This window comes from Ursus maritimus, unplaced genomic scaffold (assembly GCF_017311325.1).
Source record: "Ursus maritimus isolate PB19 unplaced genomic scaffold, ASM1731132v1 scaffold_21, whole genome shotgun sequence".
Lineage (NCBI taxonomy): Eukaryota > Metazoa > Chordata > Mammalia > Carnivora > Ursidae > Ursus > Ursus maritimus.
Genome location: NW_024424564.1, coordinates 49,760,745 through 49,774,364, shown reverse-complemented (window position 1 = coordinate 49,774,364; position 13,620 = coordinate 49,760,745). Strand labels below are relative to the sequence as shown.

At 56.8% G+C, this 13,620-nt stretch overlaps 1 protein-coding gene across 4 annotated transcripts; it reads left to right on the top strand.

The window, feature by feature from the left end:
* The first annotated feature begins 1,390 nt into the window (after positions 1-1,390).
* POLR3H (RNA polymerase III subunit H) lies at positions 1,391-13,601 on the top strand. 4 transcript variants are annotated; one of them, XM_008702946.2, is made up of 7 exons: positions 1,391-1,452; positions 1,728-1,857; positions 4,180-4,276; positions 10,043-10,129; positions 10,578-10,641; positions 12,082-12,283; positions 13,295-13,601. In XM_008702946.2, exons 2-7 carry the CDS (start codon positions 1,747-1,749, stop codon positions 13,346-13,348), a joined length of 615 nt encoding a protein of 204 aa, XP_008701168.1. In that variant the 5' UTR covers positions 1,391-1,452; positions 1,728-1,746; the 3' UTR covers positions 13,349-13,601. The 4 variants fall into 4 exon arrangements, with proteins under 4 accessions (XP_008701168.1, XP_008701170.1, XP_008701169.1 ...); XM_008702948.2 differs by lacking the exon at positions 1,391-1,452 and adding an exon at positions 1,458-1,580; XM_008702947.2 differs by lacking the exon at positions 1,391-1,452 and adding an exon at positions 1,487-1,654.
* The last annotated feature ends 19 nt before the right edge of the window (positions 13,602-13,620 follow it).

The following is a 13,620-nucleotide window of genomic DNA, read 5'->3' as shown; positions in this document are numbered from 1 at the left end:
GGGGCTGGAGGTGTGGGTAGAGGCAAGACCCTGCCGGGCCTTGTGAACTATCATAAGGGTTTGGACTTATTTATTTTTAAGATACTTATTATTTATTTTGGAGAGAGAGAGAGTGTGAGTCAGCAGGGGGAGGGCGGGGGAGAAGGAGAGGGACAAGCAGAATCCCCGACACAGGGCTCTATCCCAGGACCTTGAGATCATGACCTGAGCCAAAGTCAGATGCTTAACTGACTTAGCCACCCAGGCGCCCCAATTTATTTATTTATTTTAAGTAATCTCTACAAGGTGTAGGCTTGAACTCACAATCTGGAGATCAAGAGTCACAGGCTCCACAACCAAGCCAGAGCCAGGTGCTTCAAAGCTTCGGACTTTATTATTAGTTTAGTGGGAAGCTACTGAGGTTGTTTTTGGTCCCAATTTATTACCACTTTTCAATTGAGATGTAATCTGCCTACAATTAAATGCAAAGATCTTAACTGTTGAGTATGATGAGGTTTTTCTTAAAGATTTTAATTTTAAGTAATCTCTATACCCAGCGTGGGGTTTGAGCTCACAACCCTGTTATCAGGCGTTGCATGCCCTACCGACTGAATCAGCCAGGCACCCCTGACCATTGCATACATCTGTGTAACCCACCCCTAGAAGAAGATAGGAAACTCTTTTTTTTTAATAGGTTCTTTTTCAATTTTTTTTAAAGATTTTATTTATTTGACAGACAGAGAGACAGCCAGCGAGAAAGGGAACACAAGCAGGGGGAGTGGGAGAGGAAGAAGCAGTCTCCCAGCAGAGGAGCCTGATGTGGGGCTGGATCCCAGAACGGCAGGATCACGCCCTGAGCCGAAGGCAGACGCTTAATGACCGAGCCACCCAGGCGCCCCATCATTTTTTTTTTTTTTAAGATTTTATTTATTTGAGAGAGAGAGAGAGAGAGAGCACAAGAGAGCACAGGCGGTGGAGAGGGAGAGGCAGGCTGCCCATTGAGCAGGGAGCCTGATGCGGGACTTGATCCCAGGACCCCAGGATCATGACCTCAGCTGAGGGCAGCCGCTTAACCCACTGAGCCACCCAGGTGCCCCCATACGAAATATTTCTATCACCCCATAAAGGTCCCGCCTGCCCCTTTCCAGTTAATTCTCCCGCCTCCAGGGTACTGAGGGGTCTAAGCATCTTGCGCCGGCTTTTGAGAGGATCCCTCTGGCTGCGGGGCGCAGGGCACACCTGAGACCGGCAAGAAGAGAGTATAGCACCCGCCAGGCGGGTGAAGTCTGGAATGCACCCAGGTCGCCTAGCAACCAGGAAGCCCGGTTGAAGGATTGACGGCTCCGCCCCGGCAGAAGGGGAGGCCCCGCCCCGCGCCACGTCAGGGGGCGGGCAAAGGCTTCTTATTGGTCTGTTCTCCGGAAGCGACGGGATTCGGAATCTCTCCCTAAGTCAGCTGCGCGTGGGAGCGTGGTGCGTGGCCCCGGCGCGTGGAGCGCGGCGCGTGGCAGGGCAGCGCGCGGTCGTGTGGCGGGTGCTTTCACCCTTCCCACTAGAGCGAGGGCCTCTCCCGCTGAGCCTCAGTTTCCTCACTTTGCAGGGTCTGAGCACACCCCGCACGGGGTACCCGGCGCCCTACCGCGCAGCCCTGTTCCCGGCCTTGGTGGTGGTGGAGGTGTTTCAGCGATTGGGACGGGGCGGAGGGGGTTCGGCCCCAGACGGTGCGTGACTGACCCTCACATTCCCAGGGCCCCAACGCCGGCCGGGATGTTCGTCCTGGTGGAGATGGTGGACACTGTGCGGATCCCCCCATGGCAGTTTGAGAGGAAGCTCAACGACTCCATTGCCGAGGAGCTGAACAAAAAGTTGGCCAACAAGGTACTGGGCCGACGGGGTCGCTGACAGGCGTTGGCACTGGAGGGCCCAGCACAGCCCATCTGCCCGCTGCAGGCCTGGCCTTGGTCGTGCCAAACCTTGGCCTTGGGCAAGTAGCTTAACGTCTCGGAACTCAGTTTCTTCACCTGTACATGGGATGAGGGTAATCCCCCTGGCCATGGGATGTTAGAGGGAGTTAAAAAAGAAACTGGGTTTGAAAAAGGCCATGGTAACTGGGAAATGCTAGATCCCACACTGCCGGATTACTTTGCAATCTGGGACGGGTCACTTACCCCCTCTGGGCCTCAGTTTCCATTTGTAAAATGAAGTAATAATGGCTGTCCAACCGCACACTGTTCTTGTGAAGATGGACAGTGGTTTAGATTAACCTTCAGAAGTTTGATTCATTCATTCCAGCAGAAAAGTATTTGTGCGCTTTTTATATGCTAGCCCTGCATGCCTTAGTGACAGCTAGTCTGTGGACTTCCCACTGCCTTTTCTGTAGTAATCCTCCCTCAGTTACTCTATGTCATATCAGTCTTTCCTTCTTAGATGGTTATGGTTTTTCTTTCCAGCTCCGTCATGGCAGGGACCTTTGTCTTCTTCCCCACATGGTACCCTCATATTTAGCCAGAGCCTGGCACACAGCAGATGTTCCATAATTGTTGAATGAATGAAGCAGACCAGGTTCTGCCCTGTAGTGCAGGGGAAAGCAAATATGAATGAGAGGGAGCCGTAGTTGAGTATGTGATGACAAGTTAGGTAGGTGCTGTGAAGGACAGGCATTCACAAGTCTGTGGAATGAAGGAGATCTCTGTCTACAGTGAGGGAGAAAGCAGTTTTGTTAGGGATGTGGCATTTGAGCTTGAGCTGAGAGATGATGCTGAAGAGAAACTAGGGGATTCATTTTTGAGGGTGAGAGAGGGCTGTGCAGGGAGAAAAGTGGGTAGGCAAAGGAAACAGCATGTGCAAAGGCCCTGTGGCAGGAGGGAATATTTCACCCATCATAACATGGAAGAAGCTGGCAGAGGAAGAGAGGGGAGGGCAGACTGGAAAGGTGGCAGGAGCCAAGCTGCACGGGGCCTGCAGGATGTCATGGCTGTATTGGTCTTCATCTGTAGAATAGCAGGAGGTGATAGGCTGAGAAGGAGCCAACAAGAGGAAGGTTGGTTGGCTTTAGACAGGAGGCCAGTCCCTTCCATAGAGGCTGAGGTCATAGAAGGGAGGTGTATGGATCTGGGGAGTTGTTGGGTTGTTGGTGGAGAGAACTCATAAAGTCCTTAGTGGATGGCTTCTGGTTACTTTGTGAGGTAGAAGGTCAGGGGGTCTGTGGAGGAACGAAGTGTGAGCATCGTGGAGAGAGAAGGTGTGAAAAGTCCAAGAAGGGAATGTAGTCCCTTTGGGTCCTTCAGTGACCTGTTGAGACGAGTTTTCTGTATTTGAGTCATTTGAGAGGAGGCTGCACAGAAGAGGTCCATGGTCCGGCCAAGGGCACAGATCTTGTGCTGCCAAAGCCACCAGACTCTGTGCCTCATTGTGGTGAGGTCTGGCCTGGACCCTGAGTTCTCTGAGCTTCTTGCTAATCCTTGAACAGTCCTGCAGGGTCTGTAATTGGTTGGTGATGACACGGGTGGCAGATAAGGTGACACCATGCAGGCCAGTGTTTGGAGCACTGTGGGGTGGGGATGGGGGCATGGGATGCTGTCTGCCTAGTCTGAGGGCCTTGGCCATGTGTCACTCTGCCAGCCTCAGTCCCTGTGGCCACGGCTGTGTGTCTCAAACTTTGTGAGCAGAATGGGGATTAGCTGGGACTCTGACACTCACTGAGCTGTGATCTCTAGCGTGGACCTGGAGACTCTGCGAAGTGGAGGTTTAAACCAGGGTTCCCTGGTTGTCAATGATCCTGACTAATAGTGATCCATGGTTGACTGTTATTACTTCTAGCATTTGAGCCAGACACTGGCAAGGGACTTCACATCCATTTTCTGTCTTTATTTAACAAACCTGCAGCCTGTTAGGTCCATTTTTGCATAAGAGGGAAACTGAGGCTCGGAGACGTGACCTTGGAGGTCACACAGTGGGTGTTGAAACTGGCACTGTAACCTGGGTCTGCCTTGTCACAAAGGCCCTGCTCTTTCCAGAGCTCCAGATCCTTCAGGGGCCCTGTACGGTGGTTACCTCAGACAGTGCCCCAACTCATTTCTGGCTGTCAGATGGGGATAATTACACCTGCCCTGGGTGGTGAGGGTCTCAGGAGAGCATGCGGGGAAGCCGGGCCTCAGTGTCATGGTGTGTGTGTGTGTGTGTGTGGGTGGGTGCACACAGGTCGTGTACAACGTTGGGCTTTGCATCTGTCTGTTTGACATCACCAAGCTGGAGGATGCCTACGTGTTCCCAGGGGACGGCGCATCGCACACGAAAGGTGGGTGCCCTTTCCTCTTTTTTTATTTTAACATATTTTTATTTATTCATTCGAATAATTTATTCATTGGAGAGAGAATTTATTCATTTGAGAGAGAGCACATGTGTGAGCAAAAGCACAGTGGGGGGTGGGGGTCAGAGGGAGAGGGAGAAGCAGCCTGATGCGGGGCTCCATCCCAGGACCCCAAGACCATGACCTGAGCCAAAGGCAGATGCTTAACTGACTAAGCCACCCAGGCGGCCTGCCCTTTCCTCTTTGGCATTGGGTTTCTTGGGGTTTGGTTTTTGGTTGTGGGAATCTTGGTCTAGGGATTGGGAGACCAGAGGCCTAGTCCTGACTCTGCCAGGAATTGACTGGGTGGCAGTGAGCAGAATCTTCCCCCGTCTGGGCCTTGGTTTCCTCATCTATAAGAAACGTGGATGAGGTGATTCTTTTTTTTTTTAATGATTATATTTGTTCATCTATTTGAGAAAGAGCTCGGGAGAGTGTGCATGTGCGAATGCGGGGAGGGGCAAAGGGAGAGGGAAAGGGAGAAAATCTCAGGCCAACTCCTTGCCAAGTGTGGAGCCCGACGCAGGGCTCGCTCTCACGACCCTGAGATGAAGAGCTGAGCTCAGAGTCTGTCACTACATGACAGGGCCAGGTGCCCTGGACAAGGTGAATCTGGAGGCCTCTCCGGCTCTGAGATTGTGGCAGTCTCGTTTATTGCTGAGCTCTGCTCTGCCTGGCCCTCAGATTGCTCAGTCTGGTTGGGGGGTGGCCAGACAGGTAAGGGCACTTGGAGTGGTCATTGCTGGGTTAAAAGTGGAGAGCAGGGGTGCCTGGCTGGCTCAGTCGGTAGAGTGTGTGACTCTTGATCTCAGGGTTGTGAGCTCAAGACCCCTGTTGGGTGTAGGAATTACTTAAAAATAAAATATTTTGGGGGGTCGTCTGGGTGGCACAGTGGTTAAGCATCTGCCTTCGGCTCAGGGCGTGATCCCGGTGTTCTGGGATCGAGCCCCGTATCAGGCTCCTCCGCTGTGAGCCTGCTTCTTCCTCTCCCACTCCCCCTGCTTGTGTTCCCTCTCTCTCTGGCTGTCTCTCTCACTGTCAAATAAATAAATAAATAAAATCTTTAAAAAAATTTTTTAAATAAAAATAAAATATTTTTAAGTGTGGAGAGCAGAAGGGAAGTGCATCTGTCGCTTGGGGAGGAGGCTGGTTGAAGATGGGGGACTTGGAGGGGCACTAGGACATAATGATTAAGTATAGCCTCTGGATTCAAATCCCAGCTTGGCCACTTACTTGCTGTGCCCTGTGCAGAATATGTAATCTCCCCGTGCCTGTTTCCTTGCCTATAAAATGTAGTTAACAGTAGATTTTATATTATAGGACTGTTGCGAGAATACTAAACTCATACCTGTGAAGGTCTTAGGATGGGTCCTTGGCACATAGCGAGGGCTCAGTGGCTCGTTGATTGGAACTGTTTCTCCTGATTCTGTGCATCCACTGAACGGGTTCTTTGGGGCTGGCCTATCCAGGGCTGGGTGGGGTTGGATGGCCTCATGTGTCGGGTGGTTGGGAGACTGGTTAGTGGGGAGGAGGGGTCCTCACGGGACGGCTCATCTCTGCTGCACGTGGTCTCATCTCTCCGCGGGGGAGAGTGGGCACCACAGTGCCGACAGCGTACACGCAACTTTACAAGCCTCTGCTTATATCCCATTGGCCAGAGCAGGTCACATGGCTGAGGCTGGCCTCAAGAGATGGGAAAATAGACTCCCCCTTTCCATGGGAGGAGCTGCAGTCTTCATAGCAAAGGGGTGTGCACCCTGGGAAGGGAAGGGAAGGTTGGTTACCAGACCTGGTTGTTTAGAGGGCCGGTCACCTTGGCTAGGATTCTCCGGGAGGGAGTGGGGCATTCTCTCTCCTCCCTGGACCCAGCCAAATCAGAAGCAGAGGGTGGGGGGCGCCTGGGTAGGGCAGTTGTTAAGTGTCTGCCTTTGGCTCAGGGCGTGATCCCGGCATTCCGGGATCGAGTCCCACATCGGGCTCCTCCGCTGGGAGCCTGCTTCTTCCTCTCCCTCTCCCCTGTTGTGTTCCCTCTCTCGCTGGCTGTCTCTCTGTCACATAAATAAATAAAATCTTAAAAAAAAAAGAAGAAGAAGAAGCAGAGGGTGGGGTGAGGGGGCACTGAGGTGGTTCAGGGCTAATCAGAGTGTAGGCCTGCAGCTTGCCATCGGCTAGGCACTCAGAGCTGCTGAATCACAGTCTCTGGAGGTGAGCCCGCAGACTGCACTTTAACAAGGAGCCAGGTGCTTCTCGCACAAGGCCAAGTGTGAGGAGCCCTGTGCTAGCCCGTCCTGGTCAGCCTCTGGATACAGAGATGTCGAGCATTCCAGAAGGTGCCACGAGGCTGACTGGTGTCTGTGTCCAGGAATCCAGAGACTTAATTAGTTCACGGAGATGTTACCACGCTCTGTGGACAGCCCTAGGAAACAGGCTGAATCTGTACGCACTAGGAGCATTTAGCAGAAAAATAAAACGGTGACATGAAAACAAGACCACAGGGCCTCTGTTTACGGAGAAGGTTGCCCTTGAGCTGAGCCCAGTCCCTGCCTTCAGACGGTTGTCCAGAGGACGACTGGTAAGAGGCAGCAGAGCTTCAAGGAAAGCTGGGAGGAAAAAGTTAAAATTAAGGAAATTCCGTTCTTTCATTTGGTTGTTTCTGCCGGTTGGTGTAAGATTTCCACTGTTGGTTTTCATTGTCCCCACATCCCCAGTCCATCCTGGGCCCCTGTTTCCTTGGGAATGAGGTGTGAGGATTAGAGCCCTGGGTGAGGCATGTCACATGGACCCGGATTTGAATTCTGGCTCTGCCCACCCCCCACCCCCCTGCCAGGGTTTGGACCTTGAGCAGGTAACTCCGCCTGTCTTGGCCTCAGGTTCCTCTTCTGTAAAATGGGGTCAGCACTTGGAGCTGTGAAGCTCGTTGTGGTCTGCAGAGCGCCGTGCAGGCGCGGTGTTCTGTCGTGGGGTTCCATCGCCACGCTTCAAGGCTGATCCTCCACCCTGGGCCCCTCTCCTGCCTCCCCCCTCACCCCACTGCCTCACCCAGGGCTGCGGCCAGGGCGTGCGAAAGGAGGCCTCAGCACCAGGCCTCCCCCTTTGCGATGAGGGCTCTTCGCTTGCTGTACTTCCTTCTCCCCAGGCCGGATCCCTTCACCTCTCTCAGGCATAAGTGCTCTCAAGATGTCAGCTCTGTGACTTGTGACACTGCGCCCAGGTGTCCAGCCTCAGCTCTTGTCCCTTAGGGTACTTGGACGTGACACCAGTCCCATGATCCCCTTGCCCCGCAAGCCGGCTGGACCTGGCCTCTCTGGGGAAGCCCCTCTTGATCTGTGCCACCACCCCTGCCCTGCTCGGAGCTCCAGAGCGGACTCTTCATGCCCACCGTTTGCTTTGCTCTGTTTTCATTTTTTTGGTTGCAATAAAATACATGTAACATGAGACTTACCATGTTAACCGTCTTTAGTGCCCAGTTCAGTGGCATCGAGTACGGTCATTGCTGTGTAACGCCACCAACCTTTTCATCTTCCCAAACTGAAACTCTGCCCCTCTTAAGCACTCACGCCCCATCTCCGCTGCTCCAGGGCCCTGGAGACCACCGTTGTACTTTCTGTCTCTGAGTGTGACGACTCTGGGTACTTCATATAGGTGGGACCATCTAGCGTCCACCCTTTGTGGAAACTCACTACATCCCGAGGCAGCGCTGCTTCTCCTGGGACAGGTTTGGCCCGAGCCTGCCCCTGAGAGCAGGTCTTCCTCTTACCGGTCCTGCAGACGCATCCTCGTTGGCTTTCCCGGCTCCCGTCTGCCCACCACACCCCGGAACTTGAGGTGGGGCTCTTGGAAGGTGGCTGCAAATACGGCCCTGGCCTGGCTGGCCCTCCCGCTGGTCTGTGGCCTCCTTTTCGTTTTTAATGGAGATCTCATTTACATGCCATAAAATTCACCCTTTTAAAGCTTACCATTCAGTAGCTTTTAGGATATTCACAGCTCTGCAACTGTCACCACGATCTAATTCCAGAACATTTTCCCCACCTCAGAAAAGCAACCCTGTACCTGTCAGCAGTCGCTCCTCATGCTCCCCCCGCCCCCAGCCCCTGGCAGCTACCGATCTACTTTCTGGCTCTGGATTTGCCTATTCTAGACATCTTGTGTAAGTGGAATCACACGGTGTGTGGTCCTGTGTAACTGGCTTATTTTACGTAGCGTCCCGTCCCCGAGCTTCGTCCATATTGTGGCGGTGTCTGTACTCCCTTCCTTTTTAAGCCTGCATAATATTCCGTTCCGCGGGCAGACTACGTCGTGCTGACGCATCATCTGCCGATAGCGCCTGCGTTGGCCGCCATGTGTGGTTGTTCCAGACCGGAGCTCCCTGGGAACGAGCCCGCGTGCTATCTGCCCCGGAAGCCCGCTGCCCACACCGGCCCTGGCGCAGACTCGGTAGAGGCTCTGCGGGGATTTGTTAAGTTGAACTGAGCGTTGGGTCATATGGGGGACAGGGTTTTTCCATCCTGTGGATGAGTGACCCTTGGCTGCCCTCATCTGCTCTCCGCAAGGTCAGCATGAGGCTCTGGCCACAGGGAGGGAGGGGATACCAGCTGCCCCCTCTTCCTGCCTCACGCTTCCTGCCCGGTGGGGCCACGGAGAGGCAGCCTGGCAGGGCGCTGGGGGCCCCGTCGGCCCTCCTGGCCGTAGGGCAGTGTTGGCAGAGCAAGCAGCTGAGGGTGCTGGTGACGGAAGCCTGTGTCTAGGGACGACACCTGTCCGAGGAAGGCAGAGTCCACCCTGTGGCCCTGCTTGGGTGTCCAGAAAGACCTGGAGTCTTCCCGTGGGAAAACAGGGCCGAAGAGCTGTGTGGCTGTGAGCAGGTTACGCAGCCCCTCTGAGCCGCTTCCCCATCCTCACAGCTGGGAGGCGTGACGAGTGACACGAGTGGGTCGCCATGGGCACTGTGTGACTGGCAGGACGTAGCCTCACGGTTATTTTCTAGCTCTGGCGGTGTTCAGGCCAGTGCTGGTCACCCCTTTGGGGCTGTCAGGGGCAGGAGTGATGAGGTAATGGCTTCTGCCAGGTCTGGGGGTCCATGTGTGATGGGGGCACAAACCTTACCTGATATTTTCCTGGGGGTCTGCTGAGTGGGGACCACCTAGGGCAGGGCCTGAGAATCACAGAGGCATTTTTATTGGCTTCTTGCCTCTGCCTCTCCATGGCCCCCCTCCATTTCAGGACGTTTTTAACATCCTGTTCCAGGTCAGAGCTCTGCCTGGGGCAAACTTTCCCATCAGGGGGAGACGGGCAACTTGTTTCCGAACTGGCTCCCTTTTGTGTTACTTCTGCCCTTTCTAGAACTTAAGGGAGTGAGTCTAGAGGAAGGGTGGAATTGACTTTGGAGTCATCCGTGGCCCAGAATCTGGGTTCAGGAGTGACTTGTCGGGTGGGCTTGGGGGCGAGCCCTCCGTTCCAGGGCCACTGCTGTTGGCCTGTTATGGGGGCTGTGCTGTGGCCTTGCAGGGGACGGGGTGTGGGTCCCTCCAGCTCCGCTGGTGGGTCTGGACCCACGGGGGACTGCGTATGGAGTGCCCAGCAGACTCGGGGGGATAGCTGCAGGGCCTCCGGGTCAGCGGGCTGGCGAGTGCGGTCAACACTGGGAAGCTGGGGCTGCCCCAGAGCAGCCGTCCCTCACGTGCCTGCTCGTCGCTGACTTTCTTCCTTCGCTTCCAGTCCATTTTCGCTATGTGGTGTTCCATCCCTTCCTGGATGAGATTCTGATTGGCAAGATCAAAGGCTGCAGCCCGGAGGGAGTACACGGTAATGGTGGCCCCAGCTCCTCACACGAAGCCTGGGAGCACGTTGGGGCAAGTGGCCAGGCCAGCAGGCCTCCCTTCAGCTTCTGTGCTCGGCCACATGGTCAGGGGAGGGGTCAGATACAGAAGCAGAAGGCCCTGAGCTGTCAGGGATGGTGAGTGAGGGCAACACACAGCCCCCTCGTGCTCACGGAACAGTGAAGGCCGTGGCCAGCTGTGGGGTTACCCGGGAGGCCTTAACTCGGGACCTCGGGGCGGGCACAGCAGCTGGTGAGGGGGCTCGGGGTCCCAGGCACCCTCTGGTCCCTGTTTTGTGTGGTGTCCACCGCAGGTTTTGGTGGCTGAGTGGCATAGGCAGAGGCGTGGGGCTCCGAGGTGGGGGTGGGGGGACTCAGATTTCCACGGCGACAACTGCCCTTGTCCCATGCTCTCACTTTCTTCATGTGTTCCAGTCTCTCTAGGGTTCTTCGATGACATTCTCATCCCCCCAGAGTCGCTGCAGCAGCCGGCCAAGTTGTATCCTCCCAGGGTTAAAGTGGGTCACAGGGGAGCTAGGTCTTTCCAAAGGGCAGTCCCTGCTCCTTGGGGTGACCCTGGGGCCTGTGATCTGAAACTGACCTCTGGATCCGTTCCCCCCCCCCTCCCGCCTGCACTTGTGCTTCAGAAGTGCTGAGCTGCCCATGCTCCCATGCTGACCGGGGCGTCCCCACGCCTGTGCCTCTGTCTGGGTTCTCGTGCTCTGTAGGTGGTGTGCTGTTCACTTTGCTTCGGTTGTCCTCTCAGGGGTCATCTCAGAGATCCCCTCCTTGGAGAGGTTTGCCCTGATTGGCTCGCCTCCCTGCTTCCCTGCTATGCAGACAATACCATTGGCTGACATCTGAGGGCTTGACTGTGCCTGGTCCTGGGCTGGGTTGTTTCCCTCTGCTGGCTATCCCCATTGCCCTGCCCCAGCCCTTGCCTGGTTGCATTGGGGTTGTCTGTTTCTGGGGGTCCTCGCTGAGACTGCTCCCTGGAAGGGACCCTGTCTTGTCAGGACCGTGTCCACGGGGACCAGTGGGGGACGTGGCTCACTGGGTTGAGGCCAGACCCTGCGCGGGAGCGCCACTAGAGGGCGCTGTGCTCCTCAGTGTGGGCTGCTGGAGACTTCCAGAGTGCTGCCCTCACTGGTTCACCAGAGCGCGCTGGCGGGGCCTGTCCCTGGCGCCAGGGCTTGTCAGAAAGCCTGGTCCTGCCCCGCTGGCCTCTCGCTGGCCATGGGCCCTCAGGCAGGTGACCTTGCATCTGCCGGGCCTGTCCTCCTGAACACCGGGCAAGTCCTTGCGCTGCGTGCTGGCCATTTTCATGGGGCACAGGTGGAAGGGGGTGTGGAGTCGCGCTGTGCGGAGAACAGAGCATAGTGTTAGCTAGCCCTCCAGGACCAACGGTGCGGCCCCATGCAGTCCCGTGGAAAGCACTTTCCGGGGGTGCTGCTTTAGTACCTCCTCACCACAGCCCTGCAAGGGCAAGGGGACCCGAGACGCAGAGGTCGGGCCTGGCCTGGGTCACGACCGGTGGAGCGGAAGTCTGACCGTGGCAGTTGGCCTGAGAGGACACACAGGCCCAGTCAGAGCTGGCAGGGAGGGGACCCTGGGCAGCAAGAGGCCTTCATCATTCCTGCCTCAGGAGGTGGGACTCGCTCTGCTCGTGAGCCTTCTTCCTGTTCTGGTGCCCTGAGGATGTGTGTGCCCGCCTGGCTGCCGTGCCAGGCTGGGGGGGGCCTGTGGTCCCCAGCGTTCCCGCTTTTCCCGGTGGGGCCCAGATCTTGCCCGGCCTTGCCTCTTGCACATGGTGGGCTGCTTCTTGACACCCCAGCCAAGGTGATCTCATCCTAGGATCGGATTTTCCTGGGGGCAGGTGCCGGGGGAGGAACCCCCGCCAACCCGCTCGGTTGTTGCCTTGACCCCGCGCCCCGCCCAGTGACGAGGCAGAGCAGGTGTGGGTGTGGGAGTACGAGACAGAGGAAGGAGCGCACGACCTGTACATGGACACCGGCGAGGAGATCCGCTTCCGGGTGGTGGATGAGAGCTTTGTGGACACGTCCCCCACGGGGCCCAGCTCGGCCGAGGCCACGTCTTCCAGCGAGGAGCTGCCGAAGAAGGAGGCTCCATACACGCTCGTGGTGCGTTGCGCTGACGCCGCGGCCGAAACCAGGGGCAGCGATGTGGTGGGAGAACCCAGGCAGGGGAGCGGGGGGGGGGGCAGCTTCCTAGGGTGTTGACTTGGGCTTCCCTGCCTGGAGCCCCTCATCCCGCAGGTCAGGGCGCATGTCCCTGATGTGTTCTTAGGCCATCACTTCTCCCTGGGGGACCTGTTTCGGAGGCCGGGGCATGACAGCGGGCGCTGGGGAGGGAGGGAGTCAGCCTGCTGGCGGCAAGAGGCCTGGAGCCCACGTGGGGGGACCCGGCTGCCAATAAGGGGCTGAGAGAGAAAGCAAGGAAGGGGCTTGGGAGCGGGTCGAAGCCCCGAGCACAAGGATGGGGCTTCGGGGAGGGGCGACCCTTCATCAGGGCTGCTCCCATACCTGATCGGGCGGCGTGTGGGGTGGCAGGGGAGCTGCGACCAGATCTGACTGGGGTTGCCTCTGTCTTCTACCCTCATGAAGGGACTGCGATGCAGGGCAAAGTAGGACACGTTTCCGGGGCTGCTAGTAGGGTCTCCTGGTATAATGTGTGCTGCAGGTGGTGTGCGTGGGGCCGCTGTGCTTTGTCAAAAACCTGCGGCCAAGGGCATCCCCCCTGCATGTATTTGGAGGCTGCGGTGCAGGCACTAGGCCTTCCTGGCAGGACAGAGAGCGTTACCAGCCCTGGCCTGCCGGTGCCCGTGTTTGGGCAGGCCTGGGGGTGAGGAAGGGAACCTGACCTGGCTGAGGCCTTGAGGCAAGGGGCCATGCCCTTAGAGAACCAGCGCTTTCCTCAGAGGCCTCGGGAGAGGGGAGCTGGGCCGTGTGTTCCAAGTGCCAGCTGGGACACTGCTGGGGTGACCCCTGGATTTCCCCACATCCTCTTGGCTGGCGTGTTCTTGCTCCACTATTCCCTTTGCGGGGGGCCCGGAGGGGTGGGCCCCTCTGCCTCCCCAAGATGGCTCAAGCCCTGAAGGCAGATGGAATGTGCTTGTTCTCTCCCCCCCGCAGGGATCCATCAGTGAGCCAGGCCTGGGCCTTCTCTCCTGGTGGACCAGCAGCTAGCCCTGGGCCTCGACGGCGGACCTGGGCCAGTCCAGCAGACCCCACCCCAGCCCTGGGGAAGGTGGTGCAGCTGTCCACGAGGACCACAGCCGCTTCCACAGATGCCGAGGAGCAGAGCGTGTGCCCCACCAGACTGTCCCCTCCTTGCCATCCTGGGCTTGCTCCTGCTGGAGCCACCCCCGAGTCCCAGTGTCCCTCCAGACTTCTGCGTTTCAGCAACAGCACAGACATTGAATAAAGGCAGCATCAGTCAGGGAGGAGCCACCCTTGTC